The 26,216-nt window shown below is 29.9% G+C and overlaps 2 protein-coding genes across 2 annotated transcripts; one reads left to right on the top strand and one right to left on the bottom strand.

Moving 5' to 3' along the window:
* Nucleotides 1-244: 244 nt before the first annotated feature.
* On the top strand, nt 245-18,459 carry LOC145745230 (zonadhesin-like). The gene is made up of 49 exons (XM_082563241.1): nt 245-339; nt 401-600; nt 814-1,082; nt 1,268-1,456; nt 1,531-1,669; nt 1,842-1,932; nt 2,067-2,222; nt 2,443-2,590; nt 2,744-2,852; nt 2,930-3,024; nt 3,144-3,328; nt 4,766-4,897; nt 5,327-5,421; nt 5,823-5,994; nt 6,248-6,422; nt 6,801-6,943; nt 7,099-7,206; nt 7,643-7,814; nt 8,094-8,214; nt 8,592-8,721; nt 8,874-9,003; nt 9,136-9,243; nt 9,309-9,400; nt 9,462-9,606; nt 9,838-10,100; nt 10,493-10,657; nt 10,778-10,956; nt 11,193-11,334; nt 11,508-11,671; nt 11,951-12,072; nt 12,358-12,758; nt 12,876-13,040; nt 13,178-13,353; nt 13,444-13,585; nt 13,876-14,042; nt 14,190-14,326; nt 14,437-14,573; nt 14,727-14,818; nt 15,119-15,278; nt 15,413-15,534; nt 15,610-15,765; nt 15,840-16,138; nt 16,223-16,348; nt 16,469-16,566; nt 16,781-16,919; nt 17,123-17,248; nt 17,489-17,626; nt 17,868-18,033; nt 18,122-18,459. Exons 1-49 carry the CDS (start codon nt 280-282, stop codon nt 18,234-18,236), a joined length of 7,461 nt encoding a protein of 2,486 aa, XP_082419367.1. The 5' UTR covers nt 245-279; the 3' UTR covers nt 18,237-18,459.
* A 410-nt stretch (nt 18,460-18,869) lies between these two features.
* LOC145763936 (glutamate--cysteine ligase catalytic subunit-like) lies at nt 18,870-24,914 on the bottom strand. The gene is made up of 15 exons (XM_082575494.1): nt 24,158-24,914; nt 23,814-23,926; nt 23,522-23,638; nt 23,090-23,155; nt 22,812-22,928; nt 22,650-22,708; nt 22,308-22,513; nt 21,998-22,131; nt 21,732-21,853; nt 21,484-21,596; nt 21,173-21,370; nt 20,708-20,891; nt 20,502-20,584; nt 20,242-20,362; nt 18,870-19,676 (listed from the first exon to the last, which is right to left on the bottom strand). Exons 1-15 carry the CDS (start codon nt 24,308-24,310, stop codon nt 19,447-19,449), a joined length of 2,016 nt encoding a protein of 671 aa, XP_082431620.1. The 5' UTR covers nt 24,311-24,914; the 3' UTR covers nt 18,870-19,446.
* Between the last annotated feature and the right edge of the window lie 1,302 nt (nt 24,915-26,216).

Raw genomic sequence — 26,216 nt, forward strand, 5'->3', positions numbered from 1 at the left:
ACAAAACAAAAAATGCTCTGCAAGCAGCTTTATTACATATAAAAAATTAACCTGAAATAACAAGCTTAATAGTACCACAACAGGTCAACTTAACTACAATTCTGCTAAAAAAACTTTCTTTATAATAATTAAAAAAAGTTTTGAACCACTTGTTTAGTTTACAGTACTATTAGTGATTTAAAGTTTTAAAAAAGCATTATTTTGTATTTGCATTTAACGTTTTCTATTTTTAAACTTTATTTTAGGTTATAATAAATATACCAATACAATTTAATCGGGATGCGCGCATTTTGTATTGCCTTAATAATTGGATTGTTATGCAACAATGTACTATCACAGGTAAGATTGCTTGGAAACGTTTAAATAAAAACTTCAGCATAAAATCTTAATTCGTTTTAAGAACACTTGCTCAGTTCAACCCGAGGAAACTTTCAACTTTAAAGATGTAGTGTTGCAAGGCCTGGTTGATGCTACAACACGATTTTTTATTCGCAACTCTGTTGCTAGCAACGGATTCTCGAATATTCAAGAGGGTCAGACCTACAGACTGTACGAATTGTTTCAACTTAGATATGGAGATAGTGCAACATCAACTTCACAGTAAATCATTTAATTTTAAAAATAAAAATTTATAATTTTCCAGTCATTTTATGTTAATAAATTGATAACCTTAATAAAAAAAAAAACAACTCACAAACAAGAAATGTAAGGTATTTCATGTAGCCCTAATAACTAAAAAAATAAGATGTTTGTTAGATCCAATATGAAGTATGTTTTAACGCCTAAATTGTATTTTTATTCACTTTAAAATAGATTCGTTGCTGGTTATTTGGACATCATTAACACCAACCTTCAAGATGATACCGGCGGGAACTTAAACACGCTGTTGGCAGAAGTCGTTGGCTTAATTGTTGGTGGTGAAACAGACGCAGCCCGTAGCGAAACTGCTTACTTAATTGAGGCGTCTATGCGGGAAAATTCAATATTGAACTCAGTTAATCTAAATCAATTAACGTTGGCAGAACGCAATGAGTTAAGATCAGTTTTGGCGATGATTTTTACAAACATTGAAAATGCTGTCAGTAAGTTTAAGCTTTGTTATTGTAAAGCTTTTGTATAAGGTAATATAACAATAATGACTTATTTTCTATAAACTTGTATGAGTTGTAATAAAAACAGAAGTTTAACAAAATTTAATCAATTACCAGGTAATAAAAAAAAATTAACTATTATGTGATAACTAACAAACGACAATCAATGATTTTAGCTCCTTCACAATTCGAAATTTACTTGAGTTTAAACGTGGGGAGTACCTTGTCGTTTGCTATTGACACAACTGGAAGTATGGCTAGTGAAATTGAAGCTGCTGTCGAGAGAGTGACCCTAATTATTGAATCTACAAGAAACACTGTTAACATGCCAATACTTTATGTTCTGAGCCCCTTTAATGACCCAAGTTAATAACTAATATATTTTAACTAGCTAACAAAAAAGGCCAATTTTTTTAAAGTTGACATTTTGTTAATCTAGGTGTCGGACCTGTTACTGTAACCAGCGATCCTGATGTATTTCTTGAAGCTTTAAATGCATTAACAGCGTCCGGCGGCGGGGACTTACCTGAACTGGCACTAACTGGAATTCAAAATGCGCTTTTGTTTAGTACACGACGGTAACATTTAAAAATTATTTATGTATTTTTGCTGCACATCTATTTCCTTAAAATGTTAATGTTATTGGCCCAATCAAAAGTTTTTAGGCTTGCAATCTTAAATAAAAACAAATTTATTTCTTAAAAAATAGAAATTTTTACTGAAAAAATATTACAAATTTTATTGTTTTAGGTCTGTTTTGTTTTTGATCACTGATGCTGCTGCCAAAGATGTTGAACTGAAAAGCAGGGTGATAGCACTTGCACTTATCAGAAAAATCAGGGTATGGTATTACACAACTTAATACATTTTTATTATATATGAAACTTAATTATAAAAAAAATATAGCCCCAACTTACAAAAAAAAAATATTTGCAAATTTAAAATTAAATAAAGTTAATCATTTTAATTTATTAGATTATATCCCTTCTCACGAATGACATTGAAGGCGACGATGGATTTGTTCTTTACGATCGAATATCGTCCAGTTCTGGTGGTTTGGTCACAGTTACTGATAAAGACAGCATTAACAGCATCACAGAACTTTTCACAGCCTTAACCGACCAAGGCCAGGCAAGATAACAATTTGTATGTAATATAAGTCAGCACAAAAAATGTTGTGCAATTTGCTCAAAAAAGGGGTAAGCGGATTGGTTAAAGTTAGTTGGTTAAAAAAGAATGTGTTATAAATCTGTAGTAGAGTGGCGTAAAATTGCTTATTTTACCAAATACTCATAGTCGGGTAGCTTAGGTGCTTTTCGAAGTTGTGTTTTACAATGTTTTTTTTATGTAGGTACAATTGCTGATAGTAACTAACTCCTCTGCAAATTCTGTTTCATTTGTGGTCGATAATACAGTTACAAGCTTTAACATTGTCTTGTCCGGTGCTGGTGCTTCATTTGTCACCTCTTTGAATATAACAATAAGTGAAGCTGAAACAAGTAAATGCATAGTTTCTTATTTAAAGCAACCGTAAAAGATTATATTGTTGTTTATGGCTTATTAGACCCAACAGATTAAGTTTTCTCATTTTAATTACAGTATTAACTTATAAAAAAATTATGATAAGGTTTTAAATACATTTGCTTTATTAGATGTTATTCCCAATGTGAGAGTAAACACTGAAGGTTTGGTTATTCTGCAAATTCCAGACGCCGTTCCTGGTACATATAGAATTGATCTTGCAGGAGATTTGGGTTACAGGTCAAATGGATTTTTAATTACAACGCTCAATACTGATATTTATAATTCTAAATCCAAAATCTAATAATTTTAAACAGAATGGAAGTTTTGGGTTCTACAGTTCTTGGTGCGTGGCCAACTTTATTTGAAGAAGTAAATGGAGAATTTGTTCATAGAGAGCAACCTCGGCAAGGTTAATTGACTTTTTTTTTATAATATTGTGACGTTTTTTCTACGATGTTCTAGAAGTCAATGAGTTGTATTTAACAATAAAAACTTTTTTTATTTATTTTTACGATTAATTTATTTTAGGTAATCTTGCGCACTTGTATGTGAATGCTTATGGAGATCTTCAAAATGTGGCCCTGACAGTTATTAACTTACGTTCATCTGAAGATTTGGTTTTGGCCACGGAAGTATTAATTCCATGTGGTTCCAATATGGGTGAATATCGAACTCAAGAACCTATAAGAATACCTAATGAACGTTTCTTGATTGTAAGTTAAAATTTATATTTTAAGTGCAAAAAAGTTTTAAGTAGCATAAAAAAAAAAATAAAATTGCAATTCAAAAAAAAATAAAATAAATGCAATTTTCTTAAAATTTAATTTACTCTAATTTTTTTTATTCTATAGCTTAGTAAATCGAAATGGCTTTTACATCCATTTAAAATATAAAATGTTTTAGCTGTTTTATTACCTGTAAAATATTATTTTGGCTGGTTGCCTAAGCAATCGCGCTGGTAAATTTAATAATAGTACGTACTTTCGCCAGCAACTATATTCTCTTTTAAAACGTGGTGTTTAGGTTATTCGATAGATTATAACATACAAATATTATTCTTTCTTTTCGCCTTACAAGCATAAGGTTAATGTTATATCTTAAACAGCACCTATATAAATTCAGCATTAATATATTTTAATGCTTGCGTAAACAAGATTAAAGTTAGTAAACTATTTAGATTTATTGTTTATCATAGGGTATTACAAAATAGCAATTTTGGGTCAAAATTTTATAATTTGATTTTTAACATATGTTTGTATTTTTGAAGCGTATAAAATTCTTACACGCTACAAATAAAGAGCAATTTTTTTGTTAATGTTAAAATCGTGATGTTGCCTAGTTGCCCTAAACACCGTTACAGTTCAATAAAAACATACTGAAAGATACATTAACGCATTCTCTTTACCCTGTTAAAAAAGAAAAATATTAGCTAAAAGGCATAAAAGGACGAAAATGCAGGTATATTTGTTTTTGGCTGGTAAATGCTCTAACGTTTACGCTAAATTAATCTTGTACTTATTTTTTTTTTACGTGCTTTTTATTGGCAACTTTGTTTCTTGCATCGGCAAGTTAATTAACTTTTTTCTTGTAGCATAAAGTAAAATTCAATTTTCGTAAAATAAATTAATTTGTTTAAATTACAAAATCAATAAGCGTGAATTGCGACACTAAAAATATGCTTAACATTAATACTTAAATAAGAAAAATTGCCCTTTATAATTTATTTTGAAATATTCTTCAAACCATTACGAAAAATAAAGTATTGAGAACTAATGATCTGAGCCAAAGGCGTAGGCGTCTGTAGACCAAACCCTATTTCGGAGCCATATCATTTTAGGGTAAACAAAGCCAAGTTTCTATAAAAGACCACACAAATACATGGCATTTAAATTGTTATAATAACAAAGTATATTTTGGTTGTTAAATATTTTTAATTGAAAAAGCTCGCTCTACTTGTCCAAAAAATATATTATTTAAAATGTTTTAGATTTTTACACTAAGTTGTTGTTTTTATTTTTAAACCACGTAAATATTTTAATTAATTAAGTATATATATATTTTATTAATTTTAAATTACACCTAAACAGTTATTATATTTTTTTAAGCTTAAATATAGTTTTCATCTTTATGATTTTTCAATAATTATATAGGAAACTATTGGGCTAATTGACGGTATCTCGGAATTTCAACGTTACGACCCATGCACTATAACGCCTCTAGCGACCAGAAGCACCTTGGATGACATTCCTGATATTATTGTTGACGCTGGAACAACGATACAGGTAAAAAGGTCCAAATACGTCATATTTAGTTTTTGTTACTGATTTTATATTTAATTAACATGTTGTATGGAAAAGTCTGTGTTACATGAATTTAAAACATTATGCAAGAACGGCTAAGTTCATTGAAAAAAAAATAAAACAAAAAATGAAAATTGCCAAATATGAGTAATAAATTATCTCAAATTTAATAATTATTTTATTTTCTATATTCTCATTTTATTTAAACGTTGTTTTTTTATTCAATTATAACTAAATTGATTTTAAAACTTTGCTATTGTATAGAATATAATGTTATGATATGGCTTTGTATTTTAATAAGTTTATTGACTTTTCTATTTTTTAAAAATAACGCAATATTGCTTTACAATAGAACTCGACTTCTCCCATTTCGACCCCACCCTAATATTTTTATCATAATATTTTTTTTAGATTTCGACGTTACTAACTAACCTTGGCGATTCGAACAATTTCACTTTTGATGTGTTCGACCCAGTCTCTTACGCCGACTTAACTAGCCCAGAAACGTAAGTTCGATCTTGTAATATTGTATACACTTTTAAATATGGTTAAAAAATTAAGGGGCGCGTCATTAATTTTATAAATCTAAAATTAATATAATAAAAAAAAGTTGTTTTTTTTTAGTTGTTTTTTAAATGGTATGTTATAACAAAACAATTAAATTTTATATTTTTTTAGTAACCATTAACCATATTTTCGAGTTGTCTGTCAAAAATTTAAAAGTTTTATCTTGTATTATATTTGAATGGCTTACAATTAAAACAGTTCAACCTTACAAATCGAATAATTAAGATTTCGTGATTGCATGGCCGCCGCTATATGAAGCACCGCGGGTCCCGAGTGTCATATTAGAAATAAAAAGGAAAAAACGTCATTATGCTTTATGTATATTTATAATTTGTTTCAGAATCGAGGTATTATCCAACTCTACAAATGTCATCGACATTTTAATTAATGTCCCTTCTGATGCTCAGAATAATTTCATCAGCCGCGTCACCGTCACGGCGACATCAAGCGGAAGTAACGAGTTTTTGTTCGTGTACTTTAACATTATCGTACGGAACAACAATACTGTAACAGTAAGTTAAATTTAAAAACTTTGAGTTCTGTAAAATTGGTTTGCGCTTACTAATTTAATTTTTTTAAAGCTTTACTACATTTTAATTTTATTTTAAAGGCTAAAAGCATTTCGAAACTTCTTTTGAGTAATTTTTTTGGTATTTTGGTTTATTTAAGGTAATTTGTGTTTTTTAATAATTATTAAGTAACCAAGTAGAGGTAGTAATTAACTTAAATATATATTTATTTTAATACAAAAACTTACATTCAAAGTGTCCAATTCTAATTTCGATGCCCGGTAGTACAATCACTTGCTCAGATTTTAACAACCAGGGCTCCGAATGTTATCTGCAATGCAGTCCCGGGTATATTTCAAATGCAGTTACGATGTCGGTATGTCAGGCGAATGGCACTTGGACGTACCCAGAACTCGAATGTAGATTTGTAGGTGTGTATTTTAATTTAGTATATTATTATATGTTAAAAGCGATAAACACATAGACCATTAGAGAAGAGCTCTACGAAAAAATACGACTAGCTAATTTTTTTAAGACTCATTATAACCGCAAAACTGTTCGTAATTGTTTTTAACTGAACAGTTAAAATAAACACATTAGCCGTCCGTTTTTTCTATTGATTTTCTCTTTAAAATATTTAAATTTTAAAGTGTATTTAAATATTAAAGTGTCTAATGTTAATGGTATTTATGAATACTAATCACTATTAAAACCAGATTGTTGTTTTATATAGATCAAGTAGTCATTCTCGTGTTGTTTATTAATTTTTTAAAAAAGGTGCTTTTTTAACATAGAATTACTTGTTACAGGAACTGAAATGTGCACAATTGCCGGTGATCCACATTATAGAACTTTTGACGGAAGATTTTATGATTTCCAAGGAACTTGTATTTACAATGTCGTGTCAACAAACCTTTCAGAAAGTTCTGACCTTGAATCGTTTACTATATTAGTAAGTTTAAATTAATTAAACTAAAACACAAACATAATGTTAAATTGACAGACTAATATGATAAACTTATAGGCTTTAATTAACTCTTTTTGTGGTTTATTTTTTGTATCCAACATTTTTTGTTGAACGTTTTTTGAGATATTATTTTTTTGCAGATTGAAAATGAAAGGCGTGGCAGAAATAACAACGTGGCTTTCTTTAAACGAGCTTTTGTAACAGTGTACAACCAAACATTTATATTTTATCAAGGTCGCCAATTATCGGTAAAAACAATCATTATTTATTATTTGTTAACATTTCAATATTTTTTTTAAACTATTTATTTTTAATATGTTTATGTAAACTTCGTTCAAAATGTCTGATTTGGTTCAAACTATTTGATACCAAGATTAATTTTTTTAATTTCTTGTGTTTTTTATAACTATTATGGCTAATATAATCTGTGTGTCAAGGCACACAGTTGTTAGGTAAAGGTTCGGTCGTCAAAGGGTGTCGCAAAACTTAAGAAATTTAAAACAAAAATATAGGTTTCTTTAGTTGGACCGCCGAATTATACATCTATTAAATACATCTCTTTTTAATTGAATTTATTCTTTCCACGTTCTGTGATTTTGCATACCAGAAATGGCTAAATTTACATGTGACCAACTTATAAGCTATACGAAATGCCCCTAATATTAATAATGCATTTTCTTGCAGGTTGATAGTATTATTGTTACTCCACCTTTTGAGATCGGATCTGTTGGATTTTCCATTACGATTGAAGGAATAAACATTGTTATGCGAACTAGATTTGGATTAGAAATTCGATATAATGGTGACTCCAACTTCCGAATTTTCCTTTCTGCTTCGTATGCTAATTTAGTCACAGGTTTGTTTCTTAATTTATTTTATGTTGTTTATTGAAATATATTTAAGGTGAAAGCTGTATTTAAATGTCTTAAGCAACTGAATCACTTTTTTCCAATTTTTGAACTTTTTTTAAATTTAATTTCTAGTTTGTTATAATAATGTTCCAAAAAATGTTTTTTTTGCAAATATAATAAGTTTAAAAATATTAAAATTGTTTGATAACATTATAAAAAAAAATTTACTTTAGTTGACAAGCTTTTTAACTGTTTTGGTAATTATTCACCTTTTTAATTTAAAGGTTTATGTGGAAACATAAATGGAGATCCCGAAGATGAATTTCAGTTAATCGCTAACTCAACTGAAATAGTTGATGAAAATGTTTTTGGAAATTCTTTTCAAGTCGGTGGAACTGAAGAAGGGTAACAGCTAGATTTTTATAAGTTTAATTTAACAATTATGTCATATTTTGTAATTTAAGATAGCTCAACGTATTTTAAATTAAGTTTATTTTTGTAACATAAGAAAATATTTAAAAGTTTTTTATTAAAATTTTTTTATTAAAATAGAAATTAAATAAATACTCCATTTAAGTTACTTATGCTATAAAACGCCGGTTTAAGGTAGTGTCATTATTCCTTTTTAAAGGAAGAAAAAAATGTACTGCGCTTTCTAGGCTGGTAAAGTGGTATACCGGTCAAGGAAATTTTAATAACTCTTGGGGCAATTTATTCTACAAACTGACGTAACATCTATTTATTGAATTATGTTTTATTGTTTCACCTTAAAATTATTTTAGGTGTTCTTCTGGCGAGGATTTCAATATGCAATGCCTGGATGAAAGTGAATACGCAGAACAATGTAATATACTGGACCGAGATTGCTTTGAGCAATGCAGAATGCAAGTTGCAACTCCAAATATTATTCAAGTAAAATTATTTCAATATAAGAAATCGTTTTAATCAATTTCAAAAATATAGCTTATTGCAGGTGGAGATATAAAAATTATTATTTTTTAAACTTGTTAATAAAATACCGAACATACAAAAGGTAATTTAATTTTTATTGTTGTCGTTTTTAGAATTGTGTATTTGACTTATGTGTTACGGACGGGGAGCTAATGTTGTTGGAGCAAGCTGTATCTGAGTATGCACAAATATGTCAGGGACTTGGTATTCCTATTTGTGATTGGCGAAACGAAACAGGAACACGTATTAATTTATATTTATTAATAATTTATATTTATTAATAATTTAAGCAATGCCTTTAGTATTATTGAAAATATGTTCAACTTTAGTTAACAGATCTAAAAATTTATAACAATGTACTTTTGTAATTTTTAGCTATCATTTGTCCTTCTAATTCACACTATGAACAAAATGGACCAGGCTGTCCAAACACCTGCTTAAACCCAACACAAGCAAGTAGATGCGATCGTCAAAACGTAGAAGGTAATAACATTTTTTTTAGCCGATTACACCTTTAGAGTTTTATTAAATTAACTTATTTATTAAAGATTGCCAATGTGACGACGGGTTTGTACTTTCCGGCACAATTTGTGTTCCTTTGGGCGATTGTGGTTGTGCAACTGAAGGAAGATATTACATGGTAACATTTTTGTATATAAATATACTCCATAAAACTTTGCTTACAACTTATTCTTCGACAGAGTGGGCCCAGCTTTTTGAATGTAGACTGTAATGTGCGGACAACTTGTTTGGGTGGGGTATTAACTACCGAACCTGTTAATTGTCGGGAAGGGGAGATATGTGGAATTAATCCACTTACACAGGAAAGAGCTTGTCAACCTGAAAGTAAGTATATTTCTTATCGGAACCAACCTTGAGACATTTTCTTTTAATCTTCTTACTTCAAGCCTTTTTCGGTAATTTTTTTTTAATTAATGTAATACACTTACATGCAAATGATAACCATAAATACACGTTAATCGTATAATGTTTGTTTTCGTATGAATGGTTTTTTGAAGTAAAATAATTTGGTCAATAAAATAAGTGTTTAACGCATAAACTTGTGCTACATTTTAGGCGTTGCAACCTGTACCGGTAGTGGGGATCCCCATTTTACAACCTTTGACGGCCGAAGATATGATTTCCAAGGAGCTTGCAATTATACCTTTTCCGAATATTCGAGTGGCGAGGAGTTTTTTAACATCAGTGTCGAGTTAATAAACAGAAATGACGACATTAGGTTTTCTTACGTTCACCGTGTAAGAGCGACCTTTTCTTTCGATGATTCTTACGTCGGGGTTGAACTTGGAGTTTTTGATGAAAGATTCTCACAGGCCAAGGTTCTTTAAAAAAGCTATTTGCATTTGTAACATTTAAACTCCTTACGACCTACCCCTATGATGAAACCCCTTGGATTAAACCCATATCTACCTAGACCCTTACTATTTAATTTTCTAACAGCCAAACCCCCTTTTCAACTTCCTTAATTTAAACAATCTACATTTAAAAGCATTTATTTAAACAATTTACAACTATACTATTTTATTAAAACCTATTCTTAAACTTCTTACAAACTCCCTTTTTATTTAAATCATTACCATTTATATCTTAAAATGATATATCAATTTGTACGGATGTTTTATATTATGCCAAACAAATGTTTATTATTACATCTTCTTTGTTTGGCCTTTAAAAAAATTTTTGTATAACACTTTTTTTTTACGTTATAAAGATATCCAATTTTTTTCCTGAAACAACATTATTGGTTGACTATAACTCGGCTGGTTTTACGATATCTCAGTCGGGTAGAGGAATTACTCTTCGTTTTAGAGACGTTGAGGTCTTTTTTAGACGAAACAGAGTTAACCTTATTTTGCCAAATCGCTACAACGGACAGGTAAGTAAAAATTTGATAAAAATATGCATTTATTTTTGTAATTTTTCATATTATAAGATTGTTGATTTTAGTGTTTTATTAAAACAATGCTTTAATCCTAAGATTTGATTTGTTTTTAAGGTTTTGGGAATGTGTGGAAATTACAACAATGACCCTGCCGATGATTTTATATTACCTAATGGTACAGTGGCTAATACCGTTGAGGAATTTATTGAACCTTACAGCGTATTTGTTGGTTATTGCCCATTTAAAACTTTACCCGAACCTTTTGTTTGTTCACCTAACCAAACCGAAATGTGGTAAGTTTAATTTAAGTTTTTAAAAACAATATTTAATTTGTAAATTTCATACTATGAAAATTAAGTGGACACCACATGGGCGATTTTTACACCTAAAAACAATTAATATAATTGAGGTTTAAATGGAAAAATTCAATTATTTGTATACAACTAAAAGCTTAAAATAAAAAAATAATTTAAATTAGATTTAATTAAACGACTAATATATTAACTGTCCTTAATTTTCTTTTTTTTAGGTCCAGTAACGAATATTGTGGACAAATATTGAACGCAACATATTTTGAATCATGCAGACAAGACATTGATTTTTTAGTTATATACGAAGACTGCATTTTTGATCTTTGTGCCACAAACGGGCAAAGTGAAATTTTAGCCGATGTAAGTTAATACTTTTAAAATAATATGTTACTTGTTTTAGGAATATCACAATTCTAACACCAGTTTTTTATTGTTTTAGGCTTGTAGTAAATGCCATTGTCAGTCCAAAATAACATTTTTATTCTCATATTTTTTTTGCCTTTTTTTCTTATAACTGTTTTTGTTTTAAACAGACCTTAGCGATTCTTGTTGAACAATGTAGAACGGTTGGAGTTAACTTGTGCAATTGGAGAGAAGTAACAAACACTATTATACCAGAATGTCCAGCTAATTCCGAATATAGGGGGTGTACGTCAGCATGTCCCAATACTTGCCTCAATCAGTTTGCGGAGAATATGTAAGTTTGAAACAGGTTCATGTATAGGGTTTATTAACTTAAAATTGACTTTTTTGTATAATTTTTTTTAAATTTTTTTATTGAATTTTTAAGGTTTTTTAGTTGTTCATAAAAATGCCAAATTAAAAATGACGTTTAATTAAATTTTTATTGAACTTCATTAATTTTATTTTTTGTAATGTTTTTACTTTTGTTTATTTTATTCTTGTAGATTTTAATTTTTTACACTCCGAAATAAATTTTAAAATACTATAATTTTTTATTGATTTGATTACGCAGTTGTGGTCTTCCACAAGTTGAAGGATGTGAATGTAATTTGGGTTTTATTTGGAATGAGGGAGAGTGTGTTCCATTTGCGGATTGTGGATGCTATCCACCAGAACTTGGAAATGTTCCACAAGGTATTTATTCCTAACCAACCAAGGTGCTTTTTAAAATATATACATAAGTCACTTAACTGGGTTTGGTGACCATGCCATAAAATACTTAAAATCTTTATGTAAACATTAATACTTTTGGCATGTTTTAAATCATTAAATTGATTTTGTCATTTTTTTCCGTCGCATTGTTGTAATATTAATTGTATATCGTATTTATTATTTACTTTTATCAATGCGTGAAAAACCAAAAAAAAAAAAAATATATATATATATATATAGTTAAATATAAAATATTTGATTATTTAGGTTTTTCATATGTCGACCCACAATGCACCATGTCTTGTGAATGCACTGGTCCTGGTAACTGGCAATGTGAACAACATACATGCGAGGACCCAGGGCAATGTCTTGTAGTCGAGGGACAAAACACCTGCGTGTTTCCAACTCCACAAGAATGTATTGCGTCAGGCGACCCTCATTTCACCACCTTTGACGGTCTTAAATACGATTTTCAGGGAATTTGCAATTACACGTTTGTCAATTATACAGGTCCGAACGAGTTTTATAATGTCGCTGTCGAGTTGATTAACAGAAACAACAACAACCAGGTGTCGTTTGTATATAGAGTAAGATTCGAATTTTCTCTCGGACAAGATAATGTATTGGTTGATGTTGGACCCCAAGACGATTCAAGAATAAGAGCAATGGTAAGTCAAACAATTCTTCAAGCAGTTATTAATTTAATATTTTTTATTATTCTGCCCATGTTAAAAAAATAATTTTATTCCTATGTTTAATACCTGAAAAATAATTCAATTTTATAGGTATATAATCTTTTCGATCAACCAAGGATAATAGAGGATTACAGTGGCTCAGAATTACAGATTTTTCGCATAGGTGAAACAGTAGTGGTTTCTGTTCGTGGTTTTGTTGTTTCTCTGGATACATGGACAGTTAAAGTCGTATTACCGTATCAATTTATCAACAAGGTATTTATATAAATTAGTTTTTATTATGCGTTTTTAAGATGTGTTTCTTTATTTGAAATAAAACCATTAACACATTATTTGATTATGTAATATTGTTGTTTTTTAATTGATTCAAAACCAGTTAATTTTAAATTAAGACTTTGGGGTTGTGTGGAAATTATGATGGCGATATTACAAACGAATATGTGTTAGCAAACGGTAGCCTGTCTTCTAACTTAAACCAGTTTGCTTCAAGTTATCTTGTTCAAAATTACTGCCCGGACGAGACTATTCCCGAGCCTTTTATGTGCACTGAAGAACAAGTCGCAATATGGTAAAATAATATTAAAAAAAATTAAATAAACAAATAAAACATAGGTAATAAAAATTTTAAGGTTGTTAACATATTTTTGTTATTTTACAGGGGTGTGCAAGAATTTTGTGGTGCAATTCTAATAAGTGACGTTTTTGTGAATTGTCGAGAAGTACTAAATTTAACATCGTATTATGAAGATTGTTTGTACGATTTATGTGCAACAGAAGGCTCTGTTCAAGTTTTGGAAGAGGTAAGAAATTGTGCAATAAAAGAAAATACATTTGGAGTTTTTAAAGTGAAGTTTAATTTTAATGTAATGCCAAATTATTGGTAACCGGTAAAACTCAAAAATTATTATTTTTTTAGACCTAGTAGGCTAACTGTTTTTTTTTCTAACAAAAAATATGCTAAGTGTTAAAACGTTAAATGCAATACCTTAAACAGTAGATTAGTAGTTTGTAAATTTACATATATCACATCGCGTCGTAACATTTCGGGTGTAGAAGTAAATAAAAATTTTTATATTTTTTTTCTTTTTAGCATTTCAAACTCGTGGTAACACAATGTAAAAACACTGGACTGCCATTGTGTAACTGGAGGGAAGGTTTAGGTTTGCCAACCCCCGAATGTCCAGAAAACTCATTCTATATCAGTTGCAACGCTCAAGTACCGCCTAGAACTTGCTTAAACCCAACACCATTGCAAATGTAAATATCAGGCACTTATTTATTGTTTTTTTTAACCTTTTTCTAATTTTTGCTCTTTATTTTTAAAAACTTAAGTTTTCGTTTGAAACTAAACCTAACTTTTGATTTAACTTATTATAAACAAATGATTATACTTTAATATTAAAGGGCCAATGAACTAGTTAATTTGTTAAACACTGCTGATTCATGTCAATGCAACGACGGATATATTCTTCAAGAAGGAGTTTGTGTGGATCCAGGACAGTGCGGATGTTATCCACAAATGCTTGGTTTTGTTCCTCAAGGTAAAAATGTCATGTGTTTTTTAATTGTTTATTTTCGAGTTTAAATTATTTTAAATTTAAAAATTGAAGAGAAGGGTACCATAGTAAAATTAAGTTTGTGCTTTTTATAGGTTTCTCAAAAGTCGACAGTGAATGTACCAGAAGATGTATGTGCATGGGTCCCAATAATTGGGTTTGTGAAGAAATTTCCTGCTCGGACGAGGAACAATGTCTGGAAGTTGGGAGCTCATACGCATGCGTACCACCGGTAAAAAATTAAATTTATATTAATCTTAATTGCACGTGTAAGGTTTGCTTAACTAAACAACTAAACTTCTTGTTTTGGTTACCTTTGTGTCTTAGTCTTGAATATTTTACAATACGTATTTTATAACCGTGAAATTTACATTTTCTTTTGTAGACTGCATTCTGTGTTTTGTCCGGTGATTATATTTCGACGTTTGATAACTTCCAATATATTTTTGGTGGAACTTGCTCTTATACAGCTGTTGTGTAAGTTGCAAATGTTTTTACATATACTTGGATTAAGTTTAAAAATAAATTTTGAATAAGTTAAGGTCATCTATAGACAGAGTAAGGGCCATGTTGTTTCAAGATAAAAAATAGTTTTAAAATTAAAAGGTTTTATTTTTTTGAAATGTTTTTTGTTTAAATTAGAAAATATTTATATAAAAAAAAGTTTAAATAAAATATTAGGAATTGAAAAGAAAGTGTACAAAAGCCGTATTTTTTTGCTATATTTAAATATTCTTAATGTTTTAAGTAAAAATTAATCGAAGAATAATTAAATAGAACAACGGGGTACGAAAATATTCCAGGATTCACGATAGTTATAAACAAGTGCGAAGAGTTGGAAGGACTGCAAAGTTTTAACACAATTATTTCCATATCATCAACCGAAGAAATCCCTTCTTTTCGTTTTACAATTTCACCCGCTGCTGAAACAATACAGGTGCCTGTGTACCTTATGACAAGTTTTTTTTTTATTTTTTAAATTGGAGCGCCTGCTGCCTTTTTTAAATTTTATTAAAAAATATAATTTTATAGCCAAATATGATAAACCTATCTTTTATAATTACTTCATAGGTGAACGACCATAACGTTAACTCTGAAAGTTTCAACTCACAGTATCAAATAAAGTCCTACTTGTTTTTAAAAGTTATTGTATTTAACTTTGGCTTATCCCTTGCATTTACTCCGGACGGCAGGTAACGTCACGAGATTTGCTCTTTTAGAAAATACTTAAAGATGAAGGCGAATTTTAAATTGTTTGTTATTTACAGTCTTGTCATTACGTTGTCTGGACAATTAAGTGGCGAAGTCAATGGATTGTGCGGTAATTTTGATCGGGAAAACACAAACGATCTCCTTGTAGAATCCATATCTCGTGACCCGGCATCCTTTGGAAATTACTGGCGGAGCAATTTTGGACAACAACAGTAAATACAAACTATTTTAAAACTCTAAGGGTTTGTGTTATTAGGTATATCGTTAAAACTTTTAATTTGTTTAGATGCTTTGACGGGGAGAATAGAAATTACTCAACTATTAATTTATCAGCGACTTGCAAAAGAAGGCGTTTCTTCAATCTTATTCAGAACGCTTGTGATTCTTTTTTGGAAGGTGAAGCCTTAGCTGTTTGTCGCGCTGATGTTGACGTTAACTGGCCTAAAATTGCATGTACACGTGACTTGTGTACAACCAGTAACCACTTGGCTATCTTGGAACGAACTATCGTGGCTTATTCGATCGAATGTTCTCGAAGACTTGTTTTACCAATTTCGCTTTTCGTACGAAGTGACTACGACATAAGTAAGGACAGTTAGGATGACCAACAATACCTTTTCATTTCTTTATATTTAGTTAAATTATATTATTTTTTTTGCAATTTTTTAGGTATTGAGTGCCCGGAGAATTCGCGGTATGTTCGCATGTTGGATCCTTGTAGAAGAACTTGCGCGGATCCGAACTCCATAAACTGCAGATCAAATCCTTATTTGTCCAGTTTACCACTTTCTGAAGGTAACGTTTAAAAGAAAATCAATAATGTTAATAAAATATCAAAACAATATAGACTGCTGTATTGTGATTATGTTATCTGAATTTGGATTACTTTTTACTAATATTTAATGATTTTGCTAGGTTGTGAATGTGATGCTGGTTATATGTGGAGTGTAGGAGAATGTGTTTCAGCAAACCGGTGTGGATGCTTGGACTCAGTTAAGGGATTGTACTACAAGGTAAGATTTTAAACAAATTATAAAAAGTTAGTGATTTATATGGTAACGTTTGCTGTTTTATTAAATGTTTTTAATCTGTACGTCATTTAAATACCGCATGTATACGTTTAATGCCTTCCATACGTATAGGCAGACGAGTATTCTATTTAATAAAGAAGGATGATTTGGATGATACCTAAATTTTTTTCTTACGTTAAACATTTTTATTTGTTAGCATGGTCAATGCAAGATGTCTTCGGATTGTTCGGAAAAATGTCAGTGTAGAGGAGGTATTTGGCATTGCGAACAAAGTTCATGTTATGAAAATCAATATTGTGGAACACGTGAAGGTGTATGGGGTTGTCATTATACAGGTACTTTTATATCTACAAGTTAACATTAATTTTAGGCTATTGGTTATACATTTTTCAACAAAAGGGATAAATTTGTTCTTATGCGGAAATTTAAATATAGGTGTAAAATTTAATTATTTTGAATGTTTAGATATACCGAATAAACTAAATAATTTTTATAAAGATATTTGATATGCTTAATTATGATTTTAACATTTGTTAAGATCAATGTCTATACGATAATGGAGGTTGTAGCCATACGTGTACTTCTACACAATACTCAACAGAAACCAAATGTACTTGCCCAAGAGGTTACGTGATTGCTCGTGGATCCAAAACATGTCTAGAAGGTGATAAACCACATATTTTAAAAAGTTGGATGCTCTTACTATAAAATACTCTAAAGGGTAATTTTAAAGAACAAAACTGTGTCTTTATATTTTTACAAAATTTCAATTTTTACGTTTTTTGAGTTCACAATTTTTTACTACGTTCAGGCTTGAATTTAATAAACACATAAAGTAAAAAGCATCGCGGTACTAAAATACTCAAAAGTTCCTATCTAATTGCATTTTTTGGGATTTTATTAGCTTCCGCCGCGCCGTGTGGGGATAATTTGGCCCAATGGCGTGACAGTTACAAGGAATGGAGAGAAACGTTCGAGACATATCAGGATTACAAGATTTCTGGCGACAGTACAGAACTAAGATCGTGCAACACTTACGGAGGTTTTTTATCTTAATATTAATAAAACCGTACACATGGATCGTTAAATTAGTATATTAAATATATTTTGTTTAATAAGCCTAGTTCTGTATAAATTATAAGCTTGAACCGGTATTATTTTTTAGTTTTCTGACAAACTTACCCTTTTTACCTTTTATTTATTTTTGTCAAACATTTAGTTGTAACAGCACTTGTTTCTAATAGTCACGTTATTTGCATTAAAAACATTTTTTTAAAAATTAGGTTGCCAGGTTTATTGGACACGCTGGTTTGACAGTGATGATGCACTTGGCTGTGGAGACGACGAAAGTTTGGAAAGAATTCAAAATTTTTACCCGACTGAAGTTTGCGCGAGGCCGCTTGCTATTGACGTCAGAATTACAGAAAACAACGGGACGTACTGCTCCAGGTAACTTAAAACGTTAATTTGTTTCTATAAATATACATAGCAATAATAATTCATTATACGTAACCAATTCTTTTTTACTTGATTTTAGTGACATTATTATAAGGACAAGAAGCGAAAATGAGGGTTTAGTTTGTGACAATTCAGATCAAGAAGATGGCGTTTTGTGCCCAAACTATGCTGTCCGTTTTCTGTGTCGGTCATAACTTACCTAATATATATATATATAACCAACCTAATAACCTATAGATAAATATTTTATAAAAAAAAATTAATTGTTTTGCCTGCTTAAAAATTTGAAATTTTCAGTCTTAATTCTTCATATGTGCCTGCTGTCTATGCAAGGTTTTTTACCGTGCACTTATCAATTTAAAATAAATTTTTTTTAAAATTGTTTCTGTTCTGGTATCTCTATCAATTTTAAACAAAAATATACTTTATAAATAATGGTTAAAGCTTGGTTTTTAAAATGTGGTTATACAATTTAAGAAATATTTGAATGAGGTATAATCTTTGAAAAAACTAAAAAAGTTATACATATGCAGTAGGAGTTAGGTTACAAAAAAAGCTTGACTTGAAAAATGTCATCCTTTTTCTACAAAAACGCCGTCCTGTATTTTCATAATTACGAAGTTTTGATTGTTTCCTTTTAAAAATTAACTTTTATCTTACTACACTTAAGGTTCGGTTATCGCCAAAAACATTGTACATTGATTATACTAGCCCCCTTTTAGTTTATGGAATAAAGATATAGGTCCTAATTCCAATATTCAAAATGGCCCAATTTGACTAATTACATACATTATGTTGTAAAAAATCTAACAACCTTGACGGCTTCATAAATTTCCCTTTATTTATTAAATTAATAGTGTTAAACGTTCTTATATTTAAATACGTGTACTTAATAAATATATTAAAAGGCAGCCGGTCATTCAGTTTTATTAAGCCAGTAATATGTTGTGTATTTAAGAGTTGAATATTCGGTATCACAGAAAATATTGTTCACCATTTTAAATCGTTTAAATATAAAGTAACATCGAATACGATTTTAAAAAATTGGAATACGAACATTTTAAAACCAATGACAACAATTTATAACCCTACCACTTTTTCGGTATTTCAGCTAATGCATATTATATAAGTCGTTTTTTGCGCTAAAAATTAAAAGCTACAATCAAATAGTGCATCCTTTAACATTATTCCTAAAGCTAAAAGAAAGAAAATTAACATTTACTTAAAAAATAAGATTAGTACTAAAAGTAAGAGCATAATTAATTAAAAAATTAAAATAAGAATGATACATGTATGACTAACAAGGCTATGGTACAATAATTAGTATAGGCGTTAATTAAAATTAAACAAAAGTAGAAAAAAAACGAGTTTTAAAACCGGTGCCCATGTCGTCATTTTGTGACGTCAGGTCGAATTTGCGTCGTCCGACTTTTCCACGTTGTTAGCGAGAATGTATTCGCTCTTGTGCTTTGTTTCTCCAAAAAGCTGGTCGCAAGGGACTTCCCCCTTCTCGATCTTGTCGCAGCGGACTAGCAGGTCGTACGCGATTTCGTCGGAAACAACGGAGTCCTGTTTGTAGTCCGGATGAGAGCGGATAAAATGGCGCATCCACTGCGCGGCAGTCATATATTCACCTGCGATAAAAACACGTGACTTATTAACGATGTTTTAAACAAATGTTTAAATCGGAAATGTTACGTCGTTGTTATTAGGTTATATTAGTACTAAAAAAATTAACTTTAATACTTTGCATTTTTGAAATTTTTTGTAAATAAATTCGCTGAATCATTTAACGTGACTAGGTAAAAAACGCTGAGTCATATTCTTTCCGGCATAAATGTTGATCAAAAATGTCAAATTATGATTCATTTGATTTATTGCCTTGTCACGACTAAAATAACTATTCTGGATGTTTGCAATCGTATGTTTATAGCTTCGTAAGTGACGCCTACAGGCAAAGCAAGATTATAAACCACGTAATAGTTAACCGAATCACGTTTTTAGCAGTCATAACATTTAGGAAATAGCTGGGATTTTATTTGGACTACAACCTAATACTTGTGTTAAGATAAGAAGTAAAACTATTGAAAAAGTTATACTATAACTTAAAAAAAATGGTTAACAGTTCACTACACAACAGTTGGATAAGCTCAAATTCACATATAAAAAGGCCATATATATGAATTTGTGTTAAATTACCTGAAGCCCGCTTGCTAATAAGATTTAAGTATTCACTTATGCTACATCTAGCTTGCACCCCAACTTCAACACTGTCTAGATATTGACGAATAAGGGGAATAAAACCAGGAAATACTTCTTCCTAAAATAAAAATTTTTAACCCTAAATATGTTTTATATTACAGAATTAAAGTTAACAAATTTTTTGTACAATCCCTAATGCAAATTATCAGAAATATATATTTTTTCTGTTAAAACAATAAATAAACTGAACAAATTACCTTTCCATTGATTATTGTGTCGATGGATAGTTTTTGGCAGGTAGCTGCATTCGCTTCTTGACTATCATCTATTGTTTGATTTTCTAAAATTAAAATATAAAAAAATTGATATAAAGAAAACAAACACTGTTCTAGAAGTAAAGACATCAATCAGTTATACTTTAATAAAACAAAAACAAATGCATAAATTAAAAAATTTGTGATACCCCCATTGCAAGTTGCATCAGCATTCTCATTTTGGGGAGATTCAGGGGTATTAGAACACCCCGATGAGGAACAGAATTGGGTGCAACAGGACGGGGTACCACTTGTAATTATGTTTCGACGAAAGTAAAACATTTCTTCAAGAACAGCATTCCTTTTTTGGGAATTTTGCATGTTGGTGTCAACCTGATAAAATAAACAAACTTGGATTCAAAAATTTCTTTCAAAAAACTTGAAAACTGAGTTTTCAAAGAAGTTTATAATAAATCAGGTTTTTTTATGTTGCTTGCAAACTGTAATTTGAATATTACTAACAACAGGTAATCTTAATTTTCACATTCTGCAAAAAAAATGACATTAAAGTCATAATCATACAAAATAAAAGCAAAATCATAATTTTTTTTTAAAATTAAATCTGGCAAATATTTTACAAAATATTACATTAAAAAACAAAAATATTAACCCACACAAGAAAGAGGCATCAAAAAATCAAGCTTGTATGTCAAAATCACTCTTGTGAGCAGCAAGATAAAAATTACAAAAGCTGCATTCTCAAAATCCGTTATTTGAGCTTCACAGACTCGAAATTCAACCCTCCATCCAATCGAGGAACCAGGAGGAGGAGGTTTAAACCGCATAGACTGCCAGTTTGTTGATTGAATGTTCTATAAATAAAATTTTCTTAAATAATTGCTTAAAAATAATTGTATTTTGCTGATTATATGATACAACATTATTAATGATATATACTTGAGGGCGTTTTATTGAAATTTTTTACCTCAAAATGGTCAGCTACTTTTTGATCATCAAGTACAATTTTTTCAGAGAAAACAACCACTGGATCCCTTATCCATAAATGTGCAATATGTTCTGCTAAAAGTTCATCAATTCCTAAAACAAAAATTGAGACAGCTTTACAATATGACTAGTTCGTTTCTAAATATTTTTAAAATTTGGAAACTTTTTTTTTTAATTTATTAAATAAAATGAATATATAATAGCCTATACAAAATTAAAACTTCCTACCTGCATCTAATAATTTGCTTTTTGCTTTTTTATTTATTTCAACATCAATGTCATTAAATATTTTAGAATGAGAAGAGAGATAAGAGTCAATTGAATCATAGCGTGATTTGCGAATTTTCATTCTACAGAAACAATAATTTTTTACTTATCCATTTCTGCTGATATCGTTTTACATTTTTTTTAACTTAAAATATTAAATACTTCAGTAATGCAAAAAAAATATTAAAAAGGACCATAGACATAATACTAGCAATAAATTTGGTTACTTGTTATGTTTCAGTGGTTCCAATCCTCTCTCTTCTTTTGTTCTATCGTCTACACTGCCAGCAATAACTTGCCATCTTGTATCAATATCTGTTAAGTATCCTCTACACACAGGTGCTGAAGCAGTCAGTGCTAACTGAAAATGTAATCTTGAATAAATTATTCGAAAAATTTATTTGTGCTTTTAATGGGACTCTAAAAAAATAACATGTAGTAATATATAAGACCTACCCACTTTATTTTAAATTACACCAAAAAACTAAAAGTTTTTCGTATATAGGCAAAGTTGCAGTAAAAATTGAAATTCTTTACCATTATCGGGCACACAGGTGCAAGCTGATCATACAACAGTTTGGCTTCTTCAATGTTACAAGCTTGAAAAGTTAATTGTAAACAACAACTTCCCATTCCAAATCCCATACAATCCATGTAAACGTGATCTGGTTTAGCAGCTAAGTTGGCCTCTTCGTCGTCAAATTTTTCCGTAAAGGGGGAAGAAGTATTGATGTCTTTAAAAACTAATTTGAAATGTTGTAATGAACATTTTAGTGGTTGCCTTAAAAACGTGTACAAAGTAAATCGGTTACAAGACTTTTTGTAAATAAATAAAAATAAATACAATTTAAGTGTATTCTGAGTATTATGTATAATTACTTGGAATGTTAATTGCAACCTTTTCTCCCTTTCTTTTTCGAATATTGCTTGTTATAAACCTATACAACATACAACAAGTCTCTTTACATTTAACAGTACAGTGAAGTAAATATTTGATAAATGCAATATATTTTTTTAATTGAAAACAAACAATAAAATTACGGAAAGCGAGGGTGAGCAGAAATAGCCTCGTCAGGGAAAAAAAGGGACCTTGAAACTGGGTTGTCATCAGCAGAACTTATCTTTTTTGAGGGGTGGGTAAAATTTAAACATCCAAGTCTAAAGTTAATACACAATTTTATAGCAGTGAGTTATTATTTATTATGCTGTAAAACTATAAAACAGATTGTGTCACATTTGTTACTATTAATATTTGTAAATTTAATACTAATAGTTTCAAAAAAAAAAAATTTTTACTCATTCAACCAAGAAACACTTGCCTTGGAAAAGTAGTTAAACTCATTACTTGTTCATCTGGAAATAGCTCTCCCTGGATTTCTTTTCTTCTGCAAATTTAATTTTAAATTTTAAATAAATTAATAAATACAGTAGGCCACACCAATTTAAATTTGTATTTTGACACTTACAGTATCGTGTTTATTACCGTCAAAGTAATTTTTGACTGTTTATTTAAAGCAATATTATCCAAAAAAAGTATAACAGTTGCTATTTTAAATTTTAAAGGCTAGTAAAATTAAAAAAAAAAATTTTTCAAGCAAAAAAACTAAATAGTCTTATATTACTTAACAGTCCTTTAACAACTTTAAATTACAATATGGCATATAAAATGTAAGTTTTGAGTAATTAGCAATTAAACAGTATTCAAAATAATAAAAAATCAAAAAAAAAGTATGGAAGGTAACATAAGCTACCTCATTTTCATGTTTGCTTCAACAACATTGAATTGTGCCATGTATCCAAGATAAGGTATACCAGGAGTTCCTTCTACCATGTACCTGGCATACTCTGGCCTCCACAATGAGGTTAGACTGAACAAGGTTAAAATAAATCATGTCAATACTAAACCATAAAACAAATTTTCCATCCAGTAATAAGTTTGATGTATATATATACATTTTAAAGTTAAAAATAGAAAGAATTAAGTTATTTTTAATTTTTTGGTTGTTTATCAACACAAACATTTTAATAATTTACAATGCTTACTTTGGAATCTGATTATTTTCTTTTTCCTGTAGCTTCTCTAAAATTTCACCACCTCGTAAGGACAACTGAACTTTTTTGTTTTTGTGATCAAACTTTACTATCATGTATTCCACCTAGAACATGTCCAGAAAAAATATTTTTTTTTAATTTTTAGACATTCTTTAACATTTGCAATATTTAATTTTATAAAAATGAGATTATATATATAAGTCATTTTCATTCCTTGTGGCAAAATCAAAATTAAATTAAATAAATTTGTCAAACTGGCCATTTGTTGAAATTTAAAATCAAATGGCATTTTTGAGCTTGTTTTAAACGAGAATTTGAATTTACTCATAATTTACCTCATCACCCCATTTAAGAATGTCTCCAGGTCGCTTCATTAACCTTTCATAGTTGTTAAGAAATTGAATTATTCCATGTTCTTTGATGTAATCCACATGGGGTACAATTTGGTGCCAATCTAAAGGCTGACCATTGAAATCTAATAAGCCCATTTTTTTGAAAGCTCAAACTCAAATATCACAGAAAACTATTAACTAAAAGACTAACTTAATTAAGAAAAATTGTCAGTAAAAAATGAGTCTGCTTGCCAGCAAAGCCTCCTAAAACAAAGCTGCTCTGGGTTAAAGCAAACCACTTTTAGACTATTTAGTTTTGTGTGAGATCATACAGACATACCGCAATAAAAACTTAATTTTGACAAAACGGGATAGGATTAGCAGATTAGGGTAGGACATTTAACAAAACCCTACTACTAACTACCTACATACTGACATACGCTAACATCTAGAGGACTTTTATTAATCTTTTGATATATTATTTATTCTTAGTTACAAACAGTGTTGTATTTTTTACCGACTGCCTTGACATAAGATCGCAAAATTGACTGTTTGAGATCGTCGTTTGCCTGTCACCTGTTTGCAGCTTCAATTGTTTCGACATACTGACTGACATACTGACATACAACACCTGAACACGGTAACAATCTTACAATGTTGTTTTTATTCCAAAACAAAAACGTTAAATCGCTACACAATTGATGCTAGCCTGTCCACTAATTTTAATTCATTATTTACTTTTAAACCAATCATAACAAGTTGTCTTGTCTGTGTTATAATTAGTATGTGTATAGTCAGATAGTAAAACAAACAGAATTTGCTTAGTCATTATTTTTTTTCAACAATTTTTGCTTTTTTTAATATTCGTCGAAACGCTTCAGTGAGTTACTATAGGTTTATACTACTCACAGCGTTGGTTTAAAATTTATGCACAGAGCCGGCAAAAAATGTTTAGATATTTCCTCAAATATATTTAAAAATAAAGTAAACCACAACAGTACCGTGAACTACAAATGGCCTTGAATTTTAAAACAAAAGTGTAAAATAAATGACGTACATTGCCAATTTCTATGCTACACTCGATTAATAAAGAAACAACAACACAACATAGACCCTACTATTAACTGATTATTGTAACAAATAGCGTTATCACTTAGTTTGTCTTCAATTATTTGGCGCCATTTACTTTGCCTTTAAATTAATGATAAGAGTGAACCCGCTGATAAAGGCGTCACTAGCGGCATGTTTTCGAGTTTTTTTCGAATTCTGTTTTTATGTGGAGTGGCATAACAACCTGCTGAACGATTGTGTTAAGTTATTGTGTTGTGCATTTTCGCTTGTAAATAAATATTATACCCTAAACTTTGTGCAAGGTTATAGTTACAAATAAGCCGCAGAGACGAAGAACGTTACATTATGCAGTGGGTACAAGCGTCTCGGTATTAAATCCGTAGTCACAGATGCTTGGGTGCAACATTCAAAACCGCCTTCTGAGGGATGGCGTATTTGCATCCTGTGTTGTAAAAAAAAGGTTTGTGTGCTTAATGTGTGCTTAATTATTAACAAAATTAATTATATTAAACGTACTGTTTTTATGTTTTCAAGTAACCGGATACCGAACTAAATAAAATTAGCTTGTTTTTTACATTTTTGATCTTACCATGCTAAGAAAACAATTATCTCCACAAAACGTAAAAAATCTTTTTTTAATGTTTTACGGCGATATTCACCCACCATACTTTAAAAGTTTTTGCGAGCATTAAAGGTTAAAAAAATAGGGACAATTATAAGGTCGATCTAATCCTTTAGTATTTAGTAGAAGATTTCCTTTATAGCAGGACATAAGATATGGGTAATCTGATGTTACGTGATACCCGGAGAAAAATTTTGGGTTTTTTTGGTGGGGCGTGTAATCATTGATAACTAGCAATATCTAAATACGCTATAACCAGAATATGTAACACCAAAGCTTGGAACACAAACTTGATATTTTTATTAATAAACCTGGAAGTATTATCTGGCCCGAGTTTCTCGTGAGACTCGTCTAAATCTGTGGTAAACA

The sequence above is a fragment of the Corella eumyota genome, chromosome 1, assembly GCF_963082875.1.
Source record: "Corella eumyota chromosome 1, kaCorEumy4.1, whole genome shotgun sequence".
Lineage (NCBI taxonomy): Eukaryota > Metazoa > Chordata > Ascidiacea > Phlebobranchia > Corellidae > Corella > Corella eumyota.

Excerpts from the sequence above, each read along its gene's own strand:
- LOC145763936 (XM_082575494.1), bottom strand. The coding sequence starts at position 24,310 with ATGGGCTTATTAGATTTCAATGGTCAGCCTTTAGATTGGCACCAAATT. Across the intron at positions 22,709-22,811 it reads TCTGCTCACCCTCGCTTTCC|GTTTATAACAAGCAATATTC; the intron begins GTAATTTTATTG and ends TATGTTGTATAG. Across the intron at positions 22,132-22,307 it reads CACCTGTGTGCCCGATAATG|TTAGCACTGACTGCTTCAGC; the intron begins GTAAAGAATTTC and ends TTACATTTTCAG.
- LOC145745230 (XM_082563241.1), top strand. The coding sequence starts at position 280 with ATGCGCGCATTTTGTATTGCCTTAATAATTGGATTGTTATGCAACAAT. Across the intron at positions 7,815-8,093 it reads GTATGCTAATTTAGTCACAG|GTTTATGTGGAAACATAAAT; the intron begins GTTTGTTTCTTA and ends TTTAATTTAAAG. Across the intron at positions 12,759-12,875 it reads ATTCAAGAATAAGAGCAATG|GTATATAATCTTTTCGATCA; the intron begins GTAAGTCAAACA and ends TCAATTTTATAG.